Source organism: Epinephelus lanceolatus, chromosome 2 (genome assembly GCF_041903045.1).
Source record: "Epinephelus lanceolatus isolate andai-2023 chromosome 2, ASM4190304v1, whole genome shotgun sequence".
In the NCBI taxonomy this organism is placed as follows: domain Eukaryota; kingdom Metazoa; phylum Chordata; class Actinopteri; order Perciformes; family Serranidae; genus Epinephelus; species Epinephelus lanceolatus.
Window position 1 is genome coordinate 11,694,265 of NC_135735.1, and position 23,320 is coordinate 11,717,584.

General features: G+C 40.2%; 1 protein-coding gene across 2 annotated transcripts in view; it reads right to left on the reverse strand.

The window, feature by feature from the left end:
- The window catches only part of LOC117253260 (uncharacterized), a 36,043-nt gene that overhangs the window by 12,118 nt on the left and 605 nt on the right, over positions 1-23,320 (reverse strand). Inside the window, exons 2-12 of one of the 2 annotated variants that reach the window (XM_033620640.2) lie at positions 12,392-12,532; positions 9,461-9,719; positions 6,966-7,102; positions 6,596-6,866; positions 4,155-4,271; positions 3,998-4,021; positions 3,787-3,828; positions 3,123-3,154; positions 1,486-1,570; positions 1,044-1,184; positions 3-101 (exon numbers count right to left, since the gene is read on the reverse strand). In XM_033620640.2, the coding sequence (XP_033476531.2) occupies positions 3-101; positions 1,044-1,184; positions 1,486-1,570; positions 3,123-3,154; positions 3,787-3,828; positions 3,998-4,021; positions 4,155-4,271; positions 6,596-6,866; positions 6,966-7,102; positions 9,461-9,719; positions 12,392-12,532 (1,348 nt within the window). The remainder of the gene's footprint in view (positions 1-2; positions 102-1,043; positions 1,185-1,485; positions 1,571-3,122; positions 3,155-3,786; positions 3,829-3,997; positions 4,022-4,154; positions 4,272-6,595; positions 6,867-6,965; positions 7,103-9,460; positions 9,720-12,391; positions 12,533-23,320) is intronic. The other variant, XM_033620641.2, reaches the window with a different exon arrangement.

Below are 23,320 nucleotides of genomic sequence, written 5' to 3' on the forward strand. Positions count from 1 at the left end.
ACTGCCGGTCTGGAGGGCGAGCTGCACCTGCTCCCGTCTTCACTTCCTCTCACCCACTGATTGATGAGACCAGCCACACCGACTTTCAAACCATCTGCATCCTAAGACAAAGAAGAAACATTTGTCATTACTGTGGACACAAATCATTTGTTTTATGTTTACTTGCATCTATTTCATATAACCTAAATATTAGTTTGAATTCTATATTCATCAAGAAAGCACAGCAGCAGAAAACGTCAAATTATCCCTGATGCAGGACTTCACACAAAATGTAGTTTAGTTTCCACGCTGCTACTGCCAACACATTCTCACAAGGTACCCTGGGTCTGTTGGTTGTTGACATTCTGGGACAAGGTGTCAAGTTCTGCGTGTTACACAGATTGTCTTCTTTCAAAATACACTTCCATTTTCACAGGAAAATTTACAGTATCTTTAAAAATTGACTAAAAAAAAGAACAAGGTTTGCCTTTAGAATCTTACAGGATGCGAACACCGCTCTTTTGGGTTTAAGTCTGTGTTTGTTGGACCCATCCACCACCCCTTTTGCCCGCCTCAACTTTCGTCCTTGTCTCACCACGTTTCCCCCTGATATCACTCATAGTTGGTTTCTGACACTACAAGTCACTGCCCAAGCGCTGAATTTCAACGACTTCGGAGAGAGACTGGGCTCTTTCCTCCTGTACACAAATTTTTGAATCTTTCTGTCTTTCTTTCTCTCTTTTTTTTAACCAAATCAAACTTTAACTTCACTCAACATTTAACTTTCTTTCAAATTAGCTGAGTTATTCCACAGTCTTTCCAGGTACCCCCTGGTAACTGTAGAAGTACCCTCTGTGGTACTGGTACCCCTGGCTGGGAATCTCTGGGTTGAGGCACATTCAAACGGGGCGATAACAGTCAGCAGTTACTGTTTCAGTCACCATGAATACTTTGCAAATGTTCTGTGCTTGCTCTCAATAAAAGTTAATGAAGTCTTCATTTAGACAACTGCAAAAGTAAATTTATGTATCAGTCATGCTGTAAAAGTTAACTTCATCATTTACCTTGGATGGTGTGACTGAGATGGCGGTCTGGTTCCAGGCTTCCCCGGCCTCAAACAGGTTCTTCTTGGAGGAGACGGGTTCACTGGGACTCGTCAGGTCTGTCAGCGCCTGGCTGCCTGATCTGCATTCCTTTGAGGAGACCTGTGAAAAAAAAAAAGCGAGATTCAGGAAGTTTAGATTTACCACTGTGATAGCTTGAGACACAGAATTTTGAAGATCTTCAACACTTAAGTTCACTTTGGCCAGTAGTGAGGTCTGCAGTGATGAAGATGTCTGTCTTTTGTGATTATGAGCTGGTTGTCCAGAATAAAATCGCAGTTGGCAGTTTGTGTAGGTACTGTCAGGGTTTACAAAACATTCATTTCCAAATACCTGCTTATTGCTCAAGTCAATACAAGGAACATACCAATGAAAAAAAGAAGGTAACGAAATGGGGTTTTACCTCGAGAGCATGTGTGTATTGTTCCAGTTTCTTGTCAATCTTGGAGACAGCAACAGGAGGCAGCGTCTTCTTTATGTTGCTGGTGCTTTAAAAGAATCGATAAACATTCAGGTTAGTCATGATGCAGGTACAGTACAGGCCAAAAGTTTGGACACACCTTCTCATTCAATGCGTTTTCTTTATTTTCATGACTATTTACATTGTAGATTCTCACTGAAGGCATCAAAACTATGAATGAACACATGTGGAGTTATGTACTTAACAAAAAAAGGTGAAATAACTGAAAACATGTTTTATATTCTAGTTTCTTCAAAATAGCCACCCTTTGCTCTGATTACTGCTTTGCACACTCTTGGCATTCTCTCCATGAGCTTCAAGAGGTAGTCACCTGAAATGGTTTTCACTTCACAGGTGTGCCTTATCAGGGTTAATTAGTGGAATTTCTTGCTTTATCAATGGGGTTGGGACCATCAGTTGTGTTGTGCAGAAGTCAGGTTAATACACAGCCGACAGCCCTATTGGACAACTGTTAAAATTCATATTATGGCAAGAACCAATCAGCTAACTAAAGAAAAACGAGTGGCCATCATTACTTTAAGAAATGAAGGTCAGTCAGTCCGGAAAATTGCAAAAACTTTAAATGTGTCCCCAAGTGGAGTTGCAAAAACCATCAAGCGCTACAACGAAACTGGCACACATGAGGACCGACCCAGGAAAGGAAGACCAAGAGTCACCTCTGCTTCTGAGGATAAGCTCATCCGAGTCACCAGCCTCAGAAATGGCAAGTTAACAGCAGCTCAGATCAGAGACCAGATGAATGCCACACAGAGTTCTAGCAGCAGACCCATCTCTAGAACAACTGTTAAGAGGAGACTGCACGAATCAGGCCTTCATGGTCAAATAGCTGCTAGGAAACCACTGCTAAGGAGAGGCAACAAGCAGAAGAGATTTGTTTGGGCCAAGAAACACAAGGAATGGACATTAGCTGATTGGTTCTTGCCATAATATGAATTTTAACAGTTGTCCAATAGGGCTGTCGGCTGTGTATTAACCTGACTTCTGCACAACACAACTGATGGTCCCAACCCCATTGATAAAGCAAGAAATTCCACTAATTAACCCTGATAAGGCACACCTGTGAAGTGGAAACCATTTCAGGTGACTACCTCTTGAAGCTCATGGAGAGAATGCCAAGAGTGTGCAAAGCAGTAATCAGAGCAAAGGGTGGCTATTTTGAAGAAACTAGAATATAAAACATGTTTTCAGTTATTTCACCTTTTTTTGTTAAGTACATAACTCCACATGTGTTCATTCATAGTTTTGATGCCTTCAGTGAGAATCTACAATGTAAATAGTCATGAAAATAAAGAAAATGCATTGAATGAGAAGGTGTGTCCAAACTTTTGGCCTGTACTGTATATTACTGTTAGAAATCTGCTGTTGCACAAGAGACACATACTTTAAAAATAACACAGAATAACAGATGAAGCTTTATTTAAGCAGCATGTCTAAATTTAATTTTTTATCATTAAGAACATTTCCAAGAGGTGGAGCAGCACTGGAGACAGACTTGATGCATTACAATGCTGCTCAATTAATCTTTAAATCTATCTCAGGTCACACAAACACAAACTCACCTTTTCCTCAGAGACTCAGTTCTCTCCATGATCTGAGGAAATAATTCAGACAATCAATGGTTAAAACTCACACTGATATCCTTGGAAATGACCTACAGTAACACAGACTTTTATTTATTGGAGCAGGCTGCAGTTCAGACTATAAACTGGCACAAAGTTGTAATTCTTTTTCACAATGCAGGCAGAAACATGTTTTCTCTTACTAGTTTGAGGGTGGGGTTTGAGAGAACCCCTAAAATCTGGAATATGGATCAAATAAAAATGAGCTGTTCAAGGTGTTACGAAATTCATCTTTCCATAAGTTGTTAATCCTGGCTGAAGAGACAGGCAGTAGTTTTATCACATTAGCAGACATTTGCTATATTTGTCCAAAGACTGGTGAAAGAAACTCTGTCTGTTTACCTAGCTGAGCTTTAAATGACATAAATTGGAGAATATAACAATAATAATAATAATAATAATAATAACAATCTGCAATGAAGCAAGTTTTAAGAATCTGAATATTAAAAACAATACAAAAATTAAAGATATTGTTGATTCTGCAAGCAAAAAGATAACTCCAGAAGCAGAGATTCATGGAACTGATCTACCCCATCTCTCTCCATCTCTGTGGTAGCTGCTGACCTTTGACCCTGACACACATCTACAGCACAGCAGCACTCACCGAGCATTTACCGTCTGTTGAGACTCTGCTGTTCACTTCATCCTGTAATGAGACAGAGAGTGCTGATATACAGATCACTGCAGCTCTCACAGGAGTCATTTAAATTACTGTAAGTACAGCTCTGACATGCCGCATGTTACTCCTGTTTTAAACATAAAGTGTGAATTTAACCTTAGTTTAAACGGTCAGTTGACACATGCACAGGACTTACTGGGTAAAACTGGATGAGGAGTTTCTGGAGGACCAGCAGGGAGCATGGAAGAGACGCAGCATGGTGAACATCAGTAATTCATGACATCATTTTCTGGCATTACTATTAGAATCTGGAAAACTTCACAGTAGAGACTGTCTTTGGTTCGCTGAGATACCTTGAATGTCGGGCTCATGGGACCGTAGTTTACTGGCTCCTCGCCTTCGCTGCTGCTGCAGATAGAGACTGCAGATTCTCTGTTCACCTCCTCACTCCTCCTGCCCTCCATTGGCCTCTGGGGACAACACCAGCATACACATGTCAACCAATGTTATCATTTCATGAGCAGAAGTCTGATCAATAGTTGAAGGTCAGTATAAACAGTATCATAAGTTTCTTATTCTTTAAAAAAGTATAATCTAAAGAGCAGTTTCCCTCACTACCTGTTCTTTCTCTGGTTTAAACATTAAAAAATGTGTTCACGCTGTTCACCCTCACTGTGTTATTTGGTGGCAAAAGACTAATAAAACACTGGTGAACCGCCGGTGCTAAAAGTAGGAATTTGTTACGACGTCTTACATCATGGCTGCCTTCGTCAAGCCTCATTTCTGCACCCTGAGCTCCAAAGCTGCATTCTTGTACTTTATTACTTTCAGGTTTGAAGCCAAATTCTGTGAACTGTGAGTTTTCTAATAAGCGGACATGTGTATGATTAAATGTTTTATGAAACGCTGGGAGAAACAAGACGTGTTTGCTTTTGTGTCGGCACACTACTGCTTAGTATTTATGAATAGTAAGAGTAAGAGTAAGAGTCTGAACTCCTACCAGAGGCCCTTCATATCTCCACATAATGTGAAAGACAACGTACATTGGAGGGCCAATCATGAAGGTAAAAAACTGTCCTGATGAAGGTACATGTGGACATTAAAAGTACCTTGTGGAGTTGCTGACAACTAATACAATAATAACAACAAACTATGAAATGCTTTACATTGTTGAACCAACATTAAAACATTTCAGGGCTGCAAAGAGTCAAAAAAAAGTCAGATAATAAAAATAATACAGAAATAAAATGGAATGAAATACCCAACAATAATATAATATAAAAACAATATTATTAGTTATAAAACAGATAAGACACGTTAGAAATAAAACAGTGTGCAGCATTGATAAAAAGCTTTGTCAAAAGGTTAGATAAGTGGTTTGAAAAGATGTCTTTAAGAAGGGGCCCCAGTTTAAATTGTTCTCATTCACATGTGGGTGACGCAGTACATATTCCTGCCAGTGGTTTCACACTATTCCACTGATGAGGAAGTAATGTGCCAAGAAATGCAGCAGTGCGTCAGCAAAGGTAGGGAAGTGCTAGTAAACATGGATATAAACAAAGCCTGTTTCAAACTTTGCAATAAGCTTTTCAAATGTTTTATGAGGAAGGAAATGGATTCAGCATGTTTGTTGCTGAGAATATACACAGTGTGCTTTGGTGAGTAACACGGCATGTAAACAGAAACTTTAGCCCCTTTTAAACTGCCTTTTCTAGGTGGGAATGTCGAGCCGCTTTCAAGCCGGCAGCAGAGGTAGAAAGAGTGCTGAATCAACATCAGTGTAAAAGTGATTGCCAGCAAGGCGGGATGGATCTGACGTTTTTTGTTATGGGTGACCAACAGGAGCTTTAAAAAGCAGCTAATGGCAGTTAGCAGCTAACTCAAAGCAGAAGAGCAACCAAAAATGTCCATATGATTGTTACTTGATTGTTGCCATTGTTATTGTTTAGAAAGCGCTGCTGAACAAATTGAGCAAAGCGTTAGTTCAGGCAGGACACCATGTCAAGCATAGATCACATACCAGCTACATCAGCTTACCTCCAACAGCCCAGTTAACTGATGGATCAGCTGACTGATGGAGGGAGTCAGCTGATAGATCACATGATTACTTTCTATGCAACCAATCGGCAAATCTCATTCAGAGTGCCCTATTTAAACTGCTCTGGCCTGCCTACTCTTGCTGCTTCCTCTGCAAGCCACTTTACATGTCCACCCCAGCTCCTCCTTTTTCATGTTGTGTCTGACTTATCAATATCATTTCTGTTTGTCATTGATGCTGCCCTGTTCTGTTCCTGAGGGGTCTTTGCTGCTGCTCTTCCATGCAGGCACATGGAAGGGCAGGGAGATTTGCTATCTCTGCCTCAGGCTTTCCTCGTTTGCACGTGGAAGGGCAGAGAGGTGTGCTTCCCACGTCATGCCTCTTTTACTTCCTTTAGCTGGCATGCTATCTACAATCAGACACTGGGGCAGCATGATGCCTGGTTTGTTAGGTTCTGTACAAAAAAAAACAAAGCCGGCTCTTTGTTGCAGCCCTCTTGTGGGATCTCTGCATAAAAAAGGCTTTTTGCCTTAAACTTTATAGTTACCGTAATAATCATTTAATAACAGTGACCATGAAAATATTCCCAATCTGGATAGTAGTTTCAAACATACTTTGGGGTGGACTGAGATGACAGACGATGGAAAGACCAACTGACAAATATCATATTTAGGTTTCCTCCAAGCAAAAAGTACAGGTAATAGTGATAGTCCCAGCAAGCAGTGACAGTAGCAAAGGTATTATTGGGAAGGTTACCTTGTCTGGCATCTTTTGTTCTTCCTCGTCCCTGTGTTTCTCCTCCCTCCTGAGGCAGAGGTTGTCCTTCTCCTCAAGTGTAAAGCTCAGTTCTTCTTCCTCCTGATCATCTTCATCTCTGGGGCTCTGTTGGGTTTCTGCTGACCTCCGGGTTTCTGCTGACCTCCACTCCCTCTGCAGACAAGCCTGCATCTCTTGCACCTCTTCTTTCTGCTCCTCCTGCTCCACCTCCCCATCCACCCTGCAGGCCGCTCCACTGTGACGGAGATAGCTTGATTAAAGAAATTAGCATGTTCAGATCCCAACACACTAACAGTTGCAATTAGGGCTATAAAAACATGTTACTGTCTGCAGTGAGTGGAGAACACACCGTGGCCTCATTGTCCCAGCTGCCAGGTAGGACGTCCTGTCTGGGGGTTGGCCCATGGCATGCTGCGCCCTGGTGTCCTGTGACACGAAGACTGATGAGCTGTATGACGTCTTGACTTCCTTTCTGTTGTTGGACATCTAAAATGAAGCAAAAGCAAAGCAGATAACATGATGCTCTACAGTGATGGTATGTACAGTATCTGAAAGTGTGTCAGTGTACCAGAAGTGAACAGACATTATGAGGTATTTTGAGAACTAACCTTAGCTACAGGTTAATGTTAAATATCAAGCTTGGAAAGTAAGTTTTCATTTCCATGGACCGTATAACAGAGTTTGAAGACTGATATTGTACACCTGAGTAAGGTCAGAAATTCATTAAGGGCCTGTTTAGTCACATGTTTTAGTGACGGCGATCAATACGCATCAGAATTATCTGAGGAATGTTGTGTAAAAAAAATACGGTTGAAGTAGTTACAAATAATGGTAGTCATAATTATTGCCTTCACTTTTGAGTCAGCAGCCATGATAGCAGTTATACTTCAGCCTAGGGGCACTATGGGCTAAATGCTAACACCAACATGCTAATATTTTTTTTTAAATTTTTTAAATTTGATATACTTTATTAATCCCTGACGGGAAATTCAATTTTTCACTCTGTTTGTCAATTACACACAGGTCCGAACACACACATGCACAAACTGAACCTATACATGCACTAAGTGGAGAGATGTCAGAGTGGGCTGCCCATGACAGGTGCTCCGAGCAGTTGGGGGGTTCGGTGCCTTGCTCAGGGGCACCTCAGCAGTGCCCAGGAGGTGAACTGGCACCCCTCCAGCTACCAGTCCACGCTCCATATTTTGGCCCGGATGGGGACTTGAACAGATGACCCTCCGGTTCCCAACCCAAGTCCCTATGGACTGAGCTACTGCTCACAGTGTCAATGCTAAAATGCTAATGTTTATCCCACAGAAATGGCTGGGAACATGGAAATGTCCAGTAAAGCCCATAGACACATGTACATGATGCTAGCTACCAAGTGTCTAGTAACATTAGCTGTAACGTTAGCTATCGCTATCTAGCTATCTAGCTACCTAGCTATCGCTCGCCTCTTCAGCCTGGCTGGGAGCAGCTCTCTGAGCTGACTGAAAAAAGGTTGGTCATCAAATTATTATTTTGGTTTAAAGCCCTCCTCCCCGCTGGCATCCTGACTTATGTGCAGGTCCTGCCACTTGCATTTTTTTCCTCTTGCAACAATTTCAGACAAAAAATGACCCTTATCATTTTCAGAAGAGCCGGTTCTCATTATGAAACAGGCCACATTTTACTAAAGCTACATTAAATAGCCTACAATGTTTAGTTTTGTTGTTTTAATTTGTAACGGTGAATATTTTGAATCTAAATAAAATGGGGTTTTTATTATTTATTAATGGCCCTGACACACCAAGCTGTCTGTCGGCCATCGGTCAATATCTGGCTTTTGGTGAGCACCAAAGAAGGCCTACTTTTGGCACTGTGTCCAGCAGCACTAGCACTAGTCAGCTCTTGTAGGCATTATTTGGACGATTCAGCAAGTTGGAAAATCTGCGTTGGAGGTGGCAGAGCCAATTGGTGAATGAAATCACTCTTAATAGTAAAAGTAAAACAGAGGTGAGGAAATCAAACAAACGACTAAAGTCCAGAGGGAGTGAGATCAAAACAAACTTGCTATATTAGGTAAGATTGTTTTTTTAGCCATTGAGCTCTTCAGCAGAAACAGCTGATAATTGTTTGTTTCACTGATCACTGGTTCACACTAAATATCCTTTGTTTTGTTGTGTTGTTAATGTGCTAACTGGCTAACTAGCATCTTGATTCCGTCCTGTCGGTCTTCTGGATTCCCTTTTTTAAATGACGAATACAGACTACAGCCACCTGCTGCTATAGAGTTGTTTCTGCTCATGCAACTCATATGTGCTACTTGGCTGTTGGTTGTAGTCTAGTCTCTGCAGTGTGTTCAGGACAACGCAACAGTCATTTTGATGTTGGTTGGTTTTGTCTGTCTGGGCCTGAAGGATGAACATGATTTCTGCTGTCCTCTATGCCATCCCCCCAAGGACCCCAGAAAGCTTTCCCCATTTTTCCCCTTTATAGGTGGCCCAGAGTATAATGCTCACTGTTTTTATCATCTCAGTTTAGCATGTCAGTGGATCACCAAAGTTACTACAATTGCTCTTAAAAGCAACATAAATGTCTGAATTATATTTCTTAGCAATCCATCTAATGGTTTTTAAGGCATTTCAAAGTGAAAACAGCTATGCAGAAAACAACAGATACCCAACCCAGCGGCACCCTAAGGGCTTGTTGGATTATACTTCTTAAAACAATTCATTGCTGCATGCCAGACTGTAATATCATCCAGTCAACTGGGAAAGCCATATTTACAAAATTCCAGGACAATACAAACTCATCTGTTAAGAAACCCCCAGTATTGACTGTATTGATATGTTACGTTTGTACCTTCTCTGGGGGTCTCGTTGAAGCTTCCTGGGACCGACTGCTTCGCTCTGGCACACATCCCTCCTCCTCTTCACCCTCCTGCTGTTTCCCCTCTTCAGGCTCTGGTTTCCACTGTGGTGTTGAAAGTCTCTGCACTCTGGCCTTGCAGTCATCCTGCACCTCCTGCTCATTACGACTCTCCAGCCTGTGACTCCAGTCGCTGAAGCCCTCGTCCTCATCCAGGACCAGGCGGCATCTGGGCTTCAGCTCCTCGTCTAACCTGAGGAGAACCAAGTGGAGAAGTGTTATGGTTTAGTGACATGACCTGATTGACCGGAAGTGATGTAAAGCTATTGGTTGTAAGTTTTACGTAATGCAGCCATGTCAATGGTTCAGATGATTGATTGAAGTTACTGTCTAGCTTGAATTAGTAGAACCAAAGCAGCAACCCTATTTTTTTTAGACGTGTTCGCCCACATGCTGAATCTAGATCTGAATGATGAGTGATGCCAAGGACGTGCTGAAAATTTTAAAACTGCAGAAACTAAATATGCAAGCTGCAAGCTGTAAATGTTTGTCTCCTGTTGCTGTTGATTTTTTTTTTACCCAGGCAGCCGAGTACCACCCAAAGGTTTCTAACAGGGCAGAGTGTTGAGCCAGGTGGCAGACAAGACCTGCAGCCTCGGACTCCATAACAACAGAGACGGTGCCCATGGAAACAATAAACAGAGAGGCGTGCAGCCTCCTGTTCCAGGTCAGCGCCGGTCAGCAGACTGGACCTCATCAGCTCCAACAACTCACCTAAAGGCTGATGTGTTTTTTCCAGAGAAACTAAAGTGTGTTCCCAATGTTAACTGTGTGTGTTTAACCCTCATTTAATTCAGGCTGACAGAGAATGTATCACACACACAGTCACACTGTTGGCTGAACAAACACAGTTACGACTGCCCTCTGAATTCAGTCTGAAATGTAGCTGACTGGTAGTCGATCCTTTGTTAGGTTTAATGACCTCCACCAAAGACGTCCGTTTTTATATTTGGTGGGATGAAAGGCAACATAAGAAGACAGTCATTCAGTTATATTATGGTTTTATGTTTCGACAAATAACTTCTGAGGACCTTGATGAAGACCCAGGACTTAAATCATTTTAAATCAGTGTCCCCAGTAGTCTACAAGAAACTACGCATAAACATACCTGAAATACGGATTATTTAATTCCTTTCCAAGAGCTGAGTTTATCACAGATGTGGAATGAGTGGCCTACTCAAATATTTAACTGAAGTAAAAATAATAGTACTACAATGTAGGAATACTCTGCTAAGTCAAGTAAGACAAGTATTAGCATCAAAATATACTGAAAGTACCAAAGATAAAGTATATCATATTATTCAAATCTCCCGACAGGAGTAACCATGAAGCTAAAGACTGATTCAGTGAACAGTGCAGTATGAGATGAGTGAGCTGCATTTTACTTGACAGTGCTGTAAATGAGTCTGCTCAGCAGTGATGTCCCTGGAGAGATGTCACATCTCTGACTGATGAAACACAAACTGATGGCACAGCAGCAGCTCTCAGCTCATTCACCTGCTGCATCACTGGACTGTGTAACTAAGTACACACACACACAAACAAGTCTTTTTCCACTGTATCAGCACTGCAGGTGACGGCCACTCAGCTGTAAACAGCAAGGGCAGTTTTACACAAACAAACTGGCCATATTCAAAATAGAGAACTCAAATCTGTCAGTCCCAAACTGAGCTGAGGACAGAGACACAAGACAAAAGTTGCCACTTTCAAATCCGTGTTGTATGAAGCTACAACCAGCAGTCGGTTAGCTTAGCTTAGCATAAAGGAGATTACAGGAAGTCACACTGAAACAACTCCATAAAACTTTAGGTTACTTGCGTAACTCTCTTTCATAGCATTCGTTTCGTGTCTCACATTAGGCGTTCCCAATGTGAGACATGAAATGAATGCTTTGAAAGATAACTTTAGGTTACTTGTGTAACCCCGGTTCTCTGAGTAGCATCTCCATATTGGGAATGCCTAATGTGAGACACGAAAGGAATGCTATGAAAGAGAACCACAAGATGTATGGTTTGTTTGTGCAGATTAAACAGACAAGGTTTAAAATGATAATCAGTGATCGTGCTTGTAGTTGGATTTTGTTATTTTTGGATAGAGCAAGGCCCACAATTTTTCCTTGCTTCCAGTCTTTATGCTAAGCTAAGCTAACTGGCTACTGATTCTTCGTAAACCATATGAGAGTGGTGTCCATTTTCTCATTTAACTCTCAGCAAGAAAGCAAATTATTCCTTAAAAGCTTTAATAGTTGATACAACATTTGGTCCACCTTATAACCCTGAAATCACGGCGAAATAGCTCTTCCACAGTAGCTACTTGTTCCGAATTATTTTTTTATTTTGGGTGAGAGTAAAAACTTTTTTTCACGATCATTTTCCAGAGTTTCCCGTTTTGTGCATGACTGAAAAATGTTTAGAAAGATGAAGTGATCGAAACTTACTTACAGTAAAATACGCTGAGGACCAAATCTATATTACCTGTGCCACCTGGACTGACTGTAGTGCAGTGATACTCAACTTGAGGCCCATGGGCCAGCTCTGGTCAGTGAAAGGCTGCCAGGTGGCCCGCCGACCATTTTCAAATTCACTGTGAATATAAACTGATTCACAACGAGATTTTTTGTAGTATCAATGTAAATAAGAGGCCAGAGTGCATTAAAAAGCATCAAAATAAAGCTTGCTTATCAAAAAGTGCCAGGGGAGGCTCAGAATTTCCTAAAATCCCAGAATCTGGCCCCCAGGCACCTGCTGTAGTGAATCTACAGCCACGTTACCACAAGCTTTAATATTTACACACAGCATAGTGAGCCAGCTGTAAGGCCTGCACAGAGGAGTAAAGCGTGTGTGTGTAACAGTGTGTTGTACTCACTCTATGTTGTGTGTGAGCTCGTTGTGTTGGGGGGGCTCTGGCCAGGAGGGGCTCCCTTGTCCTCTCCGCATCTCCCTGGCCCTCCTCCTTCGCTCCCGCTCCACCTCCTCAGCATCCTCTTGGCTCCGCTGGGCTGTCAAACTGCAACCAACACCAACAAGCTGTCATCACACTCCTACAACACCACCAGAAATACTCATTTAAAGAACAAAAGGAGCCGAGTAACACCGTCCAAGGATAACACTCTGAATTAAACTTTCCCTGAAGAACATCTGTGCGTGAAGAGTCAGCAGCAGTGCCAAGGATAACAGGGATGTTTACCCCTTAACATACAATCCTTCTGTTTGTCCCCTTTAAGTCGCTTTAAGGTCAGAAGAATCATCTTACTTCACACTCTCTGACAGTACCATCTACTTCTTCTTCGCTGAAGCTATTTAAAGTTTAAGTGTGTCCACTTAAGTGTATCCAGGGGTGAAGCTGCAGAATTGAAACTTCTCTTGTGTGCCAAGCGTGTAGGAGAACTATGGTGGCCAACGGGAAACTTCACGTTAATAAAGTATCTGTACATTAAGGATGTAACGAATGTCATTCGTGGGGCGCTAATTCATAGGATATCATACGAAGTGTTCTATGAGAATCCGTTGACCTATTTTGGTGGAAAACAAAGGAACGTAACAGTTATATGATTGTTGAACACGTCATTCCTAAATCATGGGCATTAAAGTGCTGCTATAACAACCTCCACTATTGTGGTTTCAGACTTTCTTTTAGATGCTGAACCTGCTGACTGCAGGGATTTTCTCCTATTCAGACACAAGAGTATGTGAGGTCTGACTCTGATGTTGGGCGATCAGCTCTGGCTCACAGCTCCACTTCATCCCATAGCTGCTGGATGGGGCTGAGGTCAGGGCTCTGTGCAGGCCAGTCAAGTTCTTCCACAGCAAACTGGGAAAACCATTTCTTCACAGATCTGGCTTTGTGCACAACATGTTGAAACAAGGACAAACAGACACTGTTGCCGCAAAGCTGGAGATTTCTCCTAACTGAGGGTAAATCCAGGAAAAATTTCCCCAGGGTAAAAGAGTTTGCGGATGTAAAATAAAGGTTGGTGTAGTGAAGACAGATGCTATATAAGCAGAGAAATAAAAATATAAACCATGAACCACTCTGGCAGCCAGCCACACATAATCCACATTTCCTATTTGTTAATTTTCTATCACAACACTGAAAGTTATCTATAAAAAAGTTTATGTACAAGGATTTTTCTCAGGTAAGCGGATTTAAAAATCATAGGAAAGAATTAGTTGTTCTCTTTCATAGCAAGCTCCTTCTTCTGTTTCCAGGGGGAGGGACTTAATAACAATAACTCTTTTTATTGTCCAAGCACATCTGGAGGAGCTGGAGCCAGCTGCTGTGCTGTTTCACTTCAGTTCAATCTCTGGAGAGAAACAAAGAGAGGGGGGAGGGAGGAGGTGAGGAGATGGAGGAGGAGGAGGAGGAGGAGGAGGAGGATGGAGGGAGACTGTAATCCTGTGCAGCCACAGCTCCATCTCGTCATACTTCAGAAGGTCTGGAGAAAGTCTTGTCAAAAAATTGGAATAACAAGAAGTTTGGAAATATTCGGTCAGCCATTTAAATCACCCATCTCTGGAGAGCACCTGTCAACAGACTTTGGTTGGGTGCAAACAAGTTTTCCGAATTCTGATGTCATTGGTTTTAAAGGACGATTACGGTTTACAGCTTTTCTGAGATTTGGCCATGATGACATTGCGGTTACCAAAGTAATTGTTGAGATGGCAAAGGTGGTGCCATGTTTGGACAACAAACATGATCTCCACAAATCTTGATAAACAAACACTGAGGGTCAGGGCACTCCAAACGGATTTGAAAGAGAAAATAAATGCTGTTGTAAACATCCAGCAGAATTTACAGACTGACTCGTGTTTTCAACTTTGACCCACTGCACTCACTGTTCTGCACAATGAGGGATTGTTATCATCATTTGAGATACACTGACGGTTAGTTTTACCTACAAATACAGTGGTTTAAATATTCTGGCTAAACTGTATTAAACCTGTCTAACTGCTTGAATGATCATGATCAGATTTGTACACCTATAAGCCACTTTTCATATACAAACATATTAGGGTGGGGGAAAAATCAGTACAGCTTAGCTTCATGATATTTTGCATGGCAATATTGTAACAACACACAAACGGCAGTATTGATCTTTTACTTATATAGATTATTAATATAGCAAATGCAAATGAAACTTTTCCCTTCTGGAATATTGAAGTCAATTGCTTTTTCAGTCTACTAGATACATTTTGCTGAAATAAAAACAACTGAAGTGAGATGAACAGAGTGTAAACTTATTTGATAAAAACAGATGTTTCCTTAATTTGCAGTTGGAAAAAAAAGTTAACGTATGTTTTCACAATACTTAGAGTATGGAAAACAATGATAATCATGTTGTATTGTAAATGGACCTGCACTTGTAAAGCGCCTTTCTCATCATCTGACCACACAAAACGCTTTTTACGCTAAGAGTCACACACATTCACACACACATTCACACACTAGTGGGCGAGGCCACTCAGTTTTTTTTTAACAAGACTCAAGGTGTAATAAACCAGAATTATCCTTCACAGTTTTCACGTCTGTCAATAAAATGTGCAATCACTATGGGCAATATAACAGCACAAAGCACTGTCTGTCTTTTGTTGGGGAACCATCTCAGGACGTGGTCTGGCTTGTATACTGGGATGTGCCGGTGACAAGCCAAGCCAGTCCTTGTACACATACATACAATATCTATGTAACTCAGTGTAATTGTGCGTACATAAATACATCTATGTATGCTAATTTGAGTGCAATAGTACCTGCACACTGGACTGGCACTTCATAAACCTGTGCAATCGGGCGGTGTGCAATTCATTTAGCACTTTAACATGGGCAATGTGCAATAATATTAAGCACTTGAGCACTTTGCACATCACACTTTAATTTACACTCAAGCACTTTTGCACTTTCAACTGGTCCCCCAATTCATGTCTGTATTACTGTTCGCTATATGTTTGCTTATTTGTTGTTATTGTTTTTTTTTATTATTATTATTATTAGTTAAACATCAACCTGTCAAGGGACCGAGGATGAAAATTAGCCATTGGCTACAATCCTACATATTTACATTTAATGTTCATCAATATGTACTGTCCCTGTTTTAAATAAACTAAACAAACAAAGAAAGTCCGCACACTTCAGCTCCCATTTTAGGTCCATTTATTCCATGATGATGGAATAAATGGACCTAAAATGGAAAAAGAACTTTTCCTTGTTTGTTTAGTTTAATTCTTTTAGCCCAGCACCTTCTTCACTTTTTGGATGTGCGCGGCTGCTCTTTTTATATTCCCTGTTTTAAATAAACAAATAAATTAATTAATTTTAAAAAAATGTGCATATACACAGTAGCTAACATATATAACACTAGAGTGTAACTGATCCTCCTGTTCATACTGGACATTACAAGATCCTTTCCAAAGTGATGGAGGACAAAATCTAAAGTCCTTGTTCTGTGCAAAATATATTCAAAGTTTACAAGTTGAAGGGATACTTGACCGATTTTCCGCCAGCTTTGTGTCATCATAACAATGTGGGTAGGGTGTGTAAACAAAAAAAAACTTTGTTAAACTTCCTTCCATCCTACCAGTGCTCAGATCTAAAAATATAAAAGACGGAACGGTCACAACAACAGTGACGGCATTGGAGAAGCCAGACTTTTGGCTCTATCCAGCAGAGGCTGAGATGCTGCTGGATGCAGCATGATCTGTTTGGAGACCAATAACAAGGAAAAAAAACATGCATATTTAGATTAAAAAAAAGTCAGTCAACAGCATGTAAGGTGTATTTTTAATTTGGTAGAAGGATTTTTCAGTCAAAGTTGAAATAATAAAGATATGATGGGTTAAAATGTAACATGATGTGCCCACCTCATTGACTTCAATAGAACTGACACCAAAGTCTGGTTCCTCAAATGCTGTCAGTCGTCATGACCGCTGCTTTTTTTATATTTTCCTTATGTCACAGCGGCCAAACTTGCATTACATCACCCACCAGTGGGAGCGTTTATTGTTCCGGTGCGGCACAGTGCATTCTGGTAGCTGTAGGTTTCTCAAGCAAAAGCAAATGCCACAGCCCCTTTCCTCTGTTCCTCTGGTCATGTAGCACCATTGTCAAAAGTGTGTTTATCTTTCAGCTGCACAGAGAGCCCAGTCTGATGAAAAGAACATCTTTCCAGTAGTGAAATACTTCTTTAATTTGAGGCTTCGGCAGTGTGGGTTTGACAAGTTAGACAATCAAGTGGATATCTTCTAATGTTATTGTCTTTCTAGTATAAAATTCCATCCTTGCTCGGCTGCGCTGATGGGACAATAACACAAAGAGGAGATTTGGTACTAAAGAGGCTGCAACTCTGGGGGACACTCACTTGGTTTTATCATCTCAAGACTGCTGAAGCCTCGTAATAACTTAAGATAAACTTTGCATCTTTGCACAGAGCGAGGTCTGGTGAACTCTGCTGGTAAAAGCAGATTGAGAATTTAGTCCGAGCACTGCAGAAACATCATGGAAGAAAAACAGTCAAAAGCCTCAAGCTTGTTGCTTCTTATTAAAAGAATACATAAAACACGCAGACCATCCGCCTTTGTGCGGGCCAGTTGTGGACAGATTCAATGACAAGGCCTTCACCCAAAAGTATGATCAATTCTCCCAACAATGTCAGCTCATCAAATATTTGGCTGAAAGAAATAATCAAGAAAAAAAGCAGCATCTTATAAAGGCAAATATAAAATTCTGATGAATGTCATTGGTTATGGCTGCTGGTGAGGACACTGGCCATGAGTGAGTCAAACAGTCAGACATGCTGTGGTCATTATTATGTGGGACGGTGACCTACATAAGATCAAACTCACTAGAGACGTAGTGCGAGCCATATTGGCAGAGTCACTCTTTAGTTAGCTGTAAATCAATTTGATGTGTGATAGGGATGTTTTGGCTTCTCAGCGAGGCCACTCTTTTGGGGGAACTGGGTCAACTGGGGATACGATTTGATTGTCTGGACCTCATCAGTGCTGCCTTAGATTCAACAAGGGGAAGTTTGAAATCCTTTAAGGACCTCATGTGTGGTGTTGTATGTTTAAAGGCTTCAGCTAACAGAATTTTTCACCAGCAAAATGACCATTAGTATATTACTTATCCACGTACATTTTGCCTCAATCAAGAATCAAAAAAAGGCAAACATTCTTCATGAAGTAAACAGAACTGTGCTTAACAACAGCAAAACTATATCAAAACATCAATTTAGAAAACTCTCACACAACTGGTGCGGTATAATTCAAGTCTCATTTGTCCAGTTGTGTGCCCAGTACTTCCCAAACACATGCATCTTCACCAAAACGTTACGATTTAAAACAGGTCAATACAAACAGTCTCATGCATGACTGAGTAGCGGTGTGCGAATTCATATGCACGCATGTGCTCATACAGCGAAGATGTTTTGATACAGTTTTGCAGTTGTTAAACATGGTCCCTGTTTACTTCAATTCATGAAGAATGTTCACCTTTTTTTGGATTCTCCATGAAGGTAAGCAAAAATACAGTTTTCGACACAAATTCAACAAAACACACGGTGAGTAACTGATAAACAAATGGTCACTTTGCAGGGAAAGTATTCTTTGAATCACGTATTTTACTCCTAACTTGAAGGAATCAACTGAATTGAATTATGTACAAAAATGGATCTAATATGTTTGCACAATTTATCTTATTATCAAGACAGTGATTTTGTGCAACAAGATAACTTGTGTCCCCCTTTCTCTGTATACAACAAATTTGTGACAGGAAATTTGAAAAATAAATAGTGTTTTCTGTTAACATAATGAAGAAATGTTCTTAATTAACACATCAGGCAAGTCACAAAATGTTCATACTGAACATATAAGTAAAATTTTCACTGACAACATATTTCAACCCAATAAATTTTGGCATTGTATATTTCTGCAAACAACATATGTTGAAACTTTGTTTCTTTACGTTTGTTTCAATTTTATGTTGTGACCACACTTTGGTTAATGTATGGTTAGGTTTAGACACAAAAAACACTTGGTTAGGGTTGGTAAAAGATCATGTTTTGGCTTAAAATACAGAGTTTGGTTGAAACAAACACAGCTGGAAATGTCCCAGACTCTTGTTGGTCTCAAACAGTGGTCAATTGATGTCTGTTGCTTGGCAGCCATCTTGCCAATGTGTCGCCCATAGACTGTATAAGTAATGGACATAGCTACCATGACATCACCCATTGGTTTGTGGATTGCATTTTAAAGCCTTGAGTTTGGCATTTTGGCCGTTACTATTTTGGTTGTTTTGGAGCCAGAGGTGACCATATTAGGTCGAGAGGCTGGAGCTGTAAAGGACCGAGGGCAGGATCTGATTGACAGATTGTGGTGACACCTCACAGTCAACCTGTCACTCAAGTGGCCACCGCCTCAATAAATGTTAACAGGGAAGTTATATAAATATTTACCTCCTGTACAGTTGTCTGCATTTACTCTGTTTCGGAGCCAGCCTCAAGTGGCCATTTGAGGAACTGCAGTATTTGGCACTTCAATTTCCAGCCTCTATGGTTGCAGCATGGCGTCACCTTATTCACCATCTCCTCCTCATCCTGATGAGAATATCAGCTCATGCACATATAATCTGAAATATGTTATGAAACATACAAATGTAAAAGTGTAAATGTGGTTTGCAGAAATGTACAGTGTCAACATTTTACTTTGGTGACTGGGCTGCATTTATCATTATTTTCTGCCAAAATATCTGATCTTGTAATACAGCATCAGCTCATATAGACTACAGCATTGTTAACTTTTTATGATGAGGTTTAGGCACTGACATCATTAAAGTTAGGGAAAGATTATAGTCTAGTTTAATACAGAAAAAGTCAGCAGTGACTTCAGACACAACATATTTATTTATTAATTATTTAATATAAACCACAATCCCTTCCTAACTTAACCAAAGCGCTTTTGTTGCCAAACCTAACCTCAGACGGGATTCTGGATGCACTCTGTAGTTTAAGTCCTGAGCTTTATACGCCCTCCATCTACCCTGACCACCTCTTTGTGACTCACGTGTGGTAGATAGCTGCAGCTTTTCATTCACTCAAAAACACATAGACTCTGAACATCATCCAGCGATTACGTTTGACTCCACAGCCTAATTGGCAAAACAATTTAGGACTACATATACAGACTTTCTAGGAGACCTGGCCGCCTATATGCACAAAATAAAAAAAGCTAGCATCTTTGACTTTGAGAGCTCCATAATATCTCCGAAAGCAAAGCTGGAAAACTATCTGCTGTACAGTGATGACAGATGACATGTCCAGATCACCGCTGAGGGCAACAGGTCACTGCCTTCTATTAACGGCATGAAGTGTTAAATAGGAAATCACTAACTGTTGTTGTTGTAGATGAGGCATGTCTGCTCTGCTTTATTCACACGGTGAATAACTGCTGTTACAAGGTATTGTCTCTGCAGGACAATCTGTACTTCCAGGTATCTCCAGAGTCTGCTGGGACATTTAACACGATGCTGTGAAGCATAAATGTGAAACGAGCAAATTATGGAGGAAATCTGTCCGATACGCATCACTTTTTCCACCATTTACACAATGAGGCAATGGAGGCCTGGGGAACTGCATTTTCTTTGTGTGTGTGTGTGTGTGTGTGTGTGTGTGTGTGTGTGTGTGTGTGTGTGTAGTTGAGCAGGAGGGGGTTCAGGACTCTGCCAGATGATGTCATGGCCATTAAGGAAGTTGCAGCTATAAAAGAAGCCATTGAACTCAGAGCTCAGTGTCATTTTCAGTGAAGTCACAATGTATGAACAGCAATGTTCCACCGATCACTGAGGAAACAAGAAACTCACTGACAACAAGGAACAGTAGTTAGATGCAAATACAAAAAAACAGCACATTAAATTCGGCTCCTGGTGCCTGTTAGAGGAGATAAATCAGTCGACTGTGTTGAGTGGCCAAACGAGGTCAATAAAGAGCTGAAGAGCGACGGGGTACAAAAGAGAACAAAAGGATATGATTAAAGATGATCGAATTAAAACTGATTGTGATGATACAGGAATGACCGAGCCTCCATTATCCTTCAAAAGGGGGAGTATTATGGAAAACGAAATTGTTTATTGTTGATTTGGATCCCTATTAGATGTTACCGAGGCAACGTCCAGTCTTTCCAGGGTACACTGCCTTGTCCTTGGGTGGATTTAAGAGATGTTATTCAGTGCGATTAAAGTATGGTATTAATAAAAGACAGAAGAAATCAACTGTCACTGCAGCACAAGAAAATATCTCCTAATGTATCAAAAGTAAATTTACTTATTGTGCATCATATTATATTAATATACTATGCATTTACATGTAAACCCTAGTCTAACATCAATCTGGTCAAGGTACTTTTAATTCAAATATTTTATATACTGATGGATGCATAGGTTTTTTTTAAATATCCATCTGCAACATAAGTAGAAATAGAGATGCACGATATTGGATTTTTTGCCGAAATCCAATATGCTGATATGTAACAACTCATTTGGCCGATAACCGATACCGATAGATATATCCACTTTTCCCAAGCTAATTTTAGTCATCATCAAGTCTCTTCTGTAGTGCAATTAACATCATATTATGAATGGATACTGTTATCCTGATGGCCCAACAGCAGATGGAGACATGAAATACAATACTTTACAATGTATGTAATATTCATTCATTGTGCAAAATAAGATAAAGCATGTTGGCAGATTCCAATTTTTCATTTTCAAGCTGATATTGGCCAATACAGATGGCGTGCCGATATTATCGTGCTTCCCTAGTAGTAACCACAACGGTCAAATAAATGTGGTAGAGTAAAGAAAAATGAAAGCAGAAGTGTCTTGATGGTTTTTAAGTGCGATTTAAGTATGAAGCTAATTCTGCTCATGGCTTTGAATTCCGTCATAATTGGAAAAACTAATGATATCAGTAGTGAGTTTTTCTGCATCAGGTTTTTATACTGTTAGATATGGTCTTAGATAAAGAATGGTACATCAGGTGAAATACTACCAGCCAATCACATTAGTGGTTCATGAGTAACACAGCTTGATTCATTAGAGGTTGGTGTGAGGCTTTGGAAACCAAATAACTTTGGAAAAACCAACACATTCTGTGAAAATAAATGTTATCAGTGTACTTTGCAGGCATATGTCATATACCATTGATAATTACTTGTGGTGTTCAATGTATTTTAGCAGTTCTTAAAAGAATACTTCACCTGCAAAATGACCATCTGTATATCAATAACTCACCACTTCTCACCTTGAATTTGTGAAAAAAAAAAAAAATTACATACAGTGAGTAATTAACATACTAATTATCATTTTTTGTGAGTGAAGTATTCCTTTAAACTGCAGCATTCACCACAATCACCTCTGACAACAGGTGTTGGCCACAGGCTTTGAAATGGTCTCAAATGGATAGGAGACTTTGTTCTCTGCTCATCTTTTGTTTGGTGTTCCACATGGTTTGATTCTAGGTCCCTTATTGTTCTCTTTCTGAGAACGCAGTATACCCCTCATTATCTGCAGCCACTACATGGTGATACTGAGGCTAATGAAGAAATGCTTTAAATATTCAATCTTCTAATGGCTACTACACCCATCTCTGATTGTACTGACTTTACTTGTTATAATGTGTGTCATGATTAAACTGAAATATTTGTCCTGAGATGTTAAGACTTCAACAAAAACATGCTCTCAGTTTATCACACTTTGCTGTCGACGTTGCCCTTTTTTCAAACCAAACTTGAGCTCAACTGCTTTTCCTAATTTGGATTTTCTTGTGTCAGTGATTTACAAAGAAAGTAAAAAGCCGTAAATATGACTGACAGCACGGACACTACTGTCAGATTTCTTGCAGTCTACAGTTTGTAGATCATGCATTTAAACTGTAAAGTGGTCGGGACAAGTCCGCTGATGATCAGACTTCCATATCATATTGGTGGGTGATGATGGTGATCTTATTTTAACCACTGATGACTAGTTTGAATGATGATAGGTGGATGTGCTTCAGGTTTTATGTCATTCTATCACTATTGCACATTAAAGTGAGCTTGTGTTGAGGCTTTCAGCACAATGTTTTACATATTTTAATAAAGTTTGTTACACATTATAAAATTATTTGTGTTCAAATTTGTGTGCTCTGTGTGTGTTCGTAATCTAGCTGTATGACAAATTTCTCTTCTCTTCTCTTCAGAGACACTTAATTTAAAATTGAAGTACAGATGAAAGCAAGCCATCCTGCAATAATCCCCCACTTACAATAATTAGAATAAATGTGAGCCTGGAATTTGGGTTCACCACTTGATGTCATCTTGATGTTTTCAGTAAGACAAAATATCTAAGTCCAGGCAAAAGTGACGGATGCTGGGTGGAGGTAGAGGTGGGAAGAGCAAATGACGACCACCACAGATAACTGTGAGAAGTTCAGTCAAAGCCACACACCGTAAAATGTACTTCATTACATTATGCCTTAATATCTCCGAAATGAAATAAATTTTATAACTGCAACCATAACACACATTATAAAAAGCGAGGAGAAATTGTTTGAGTTCTCGCAATGTGCTTTTATGAACATAAACTGTTTTTCTTTGTGGTTTATTCTAGTCCTGAAATATTAATATCAATATATGATCATATTCAGTCTGATGTTTTACTTCAGTAAAAGTATCAAATCTACACTGTAGTACAAATAAAACTACTGCATTCAAAACTGGATAGAAAGACAGAAAGATAGAGTCAAGCATCATACGGGAAAAAAATATTTCA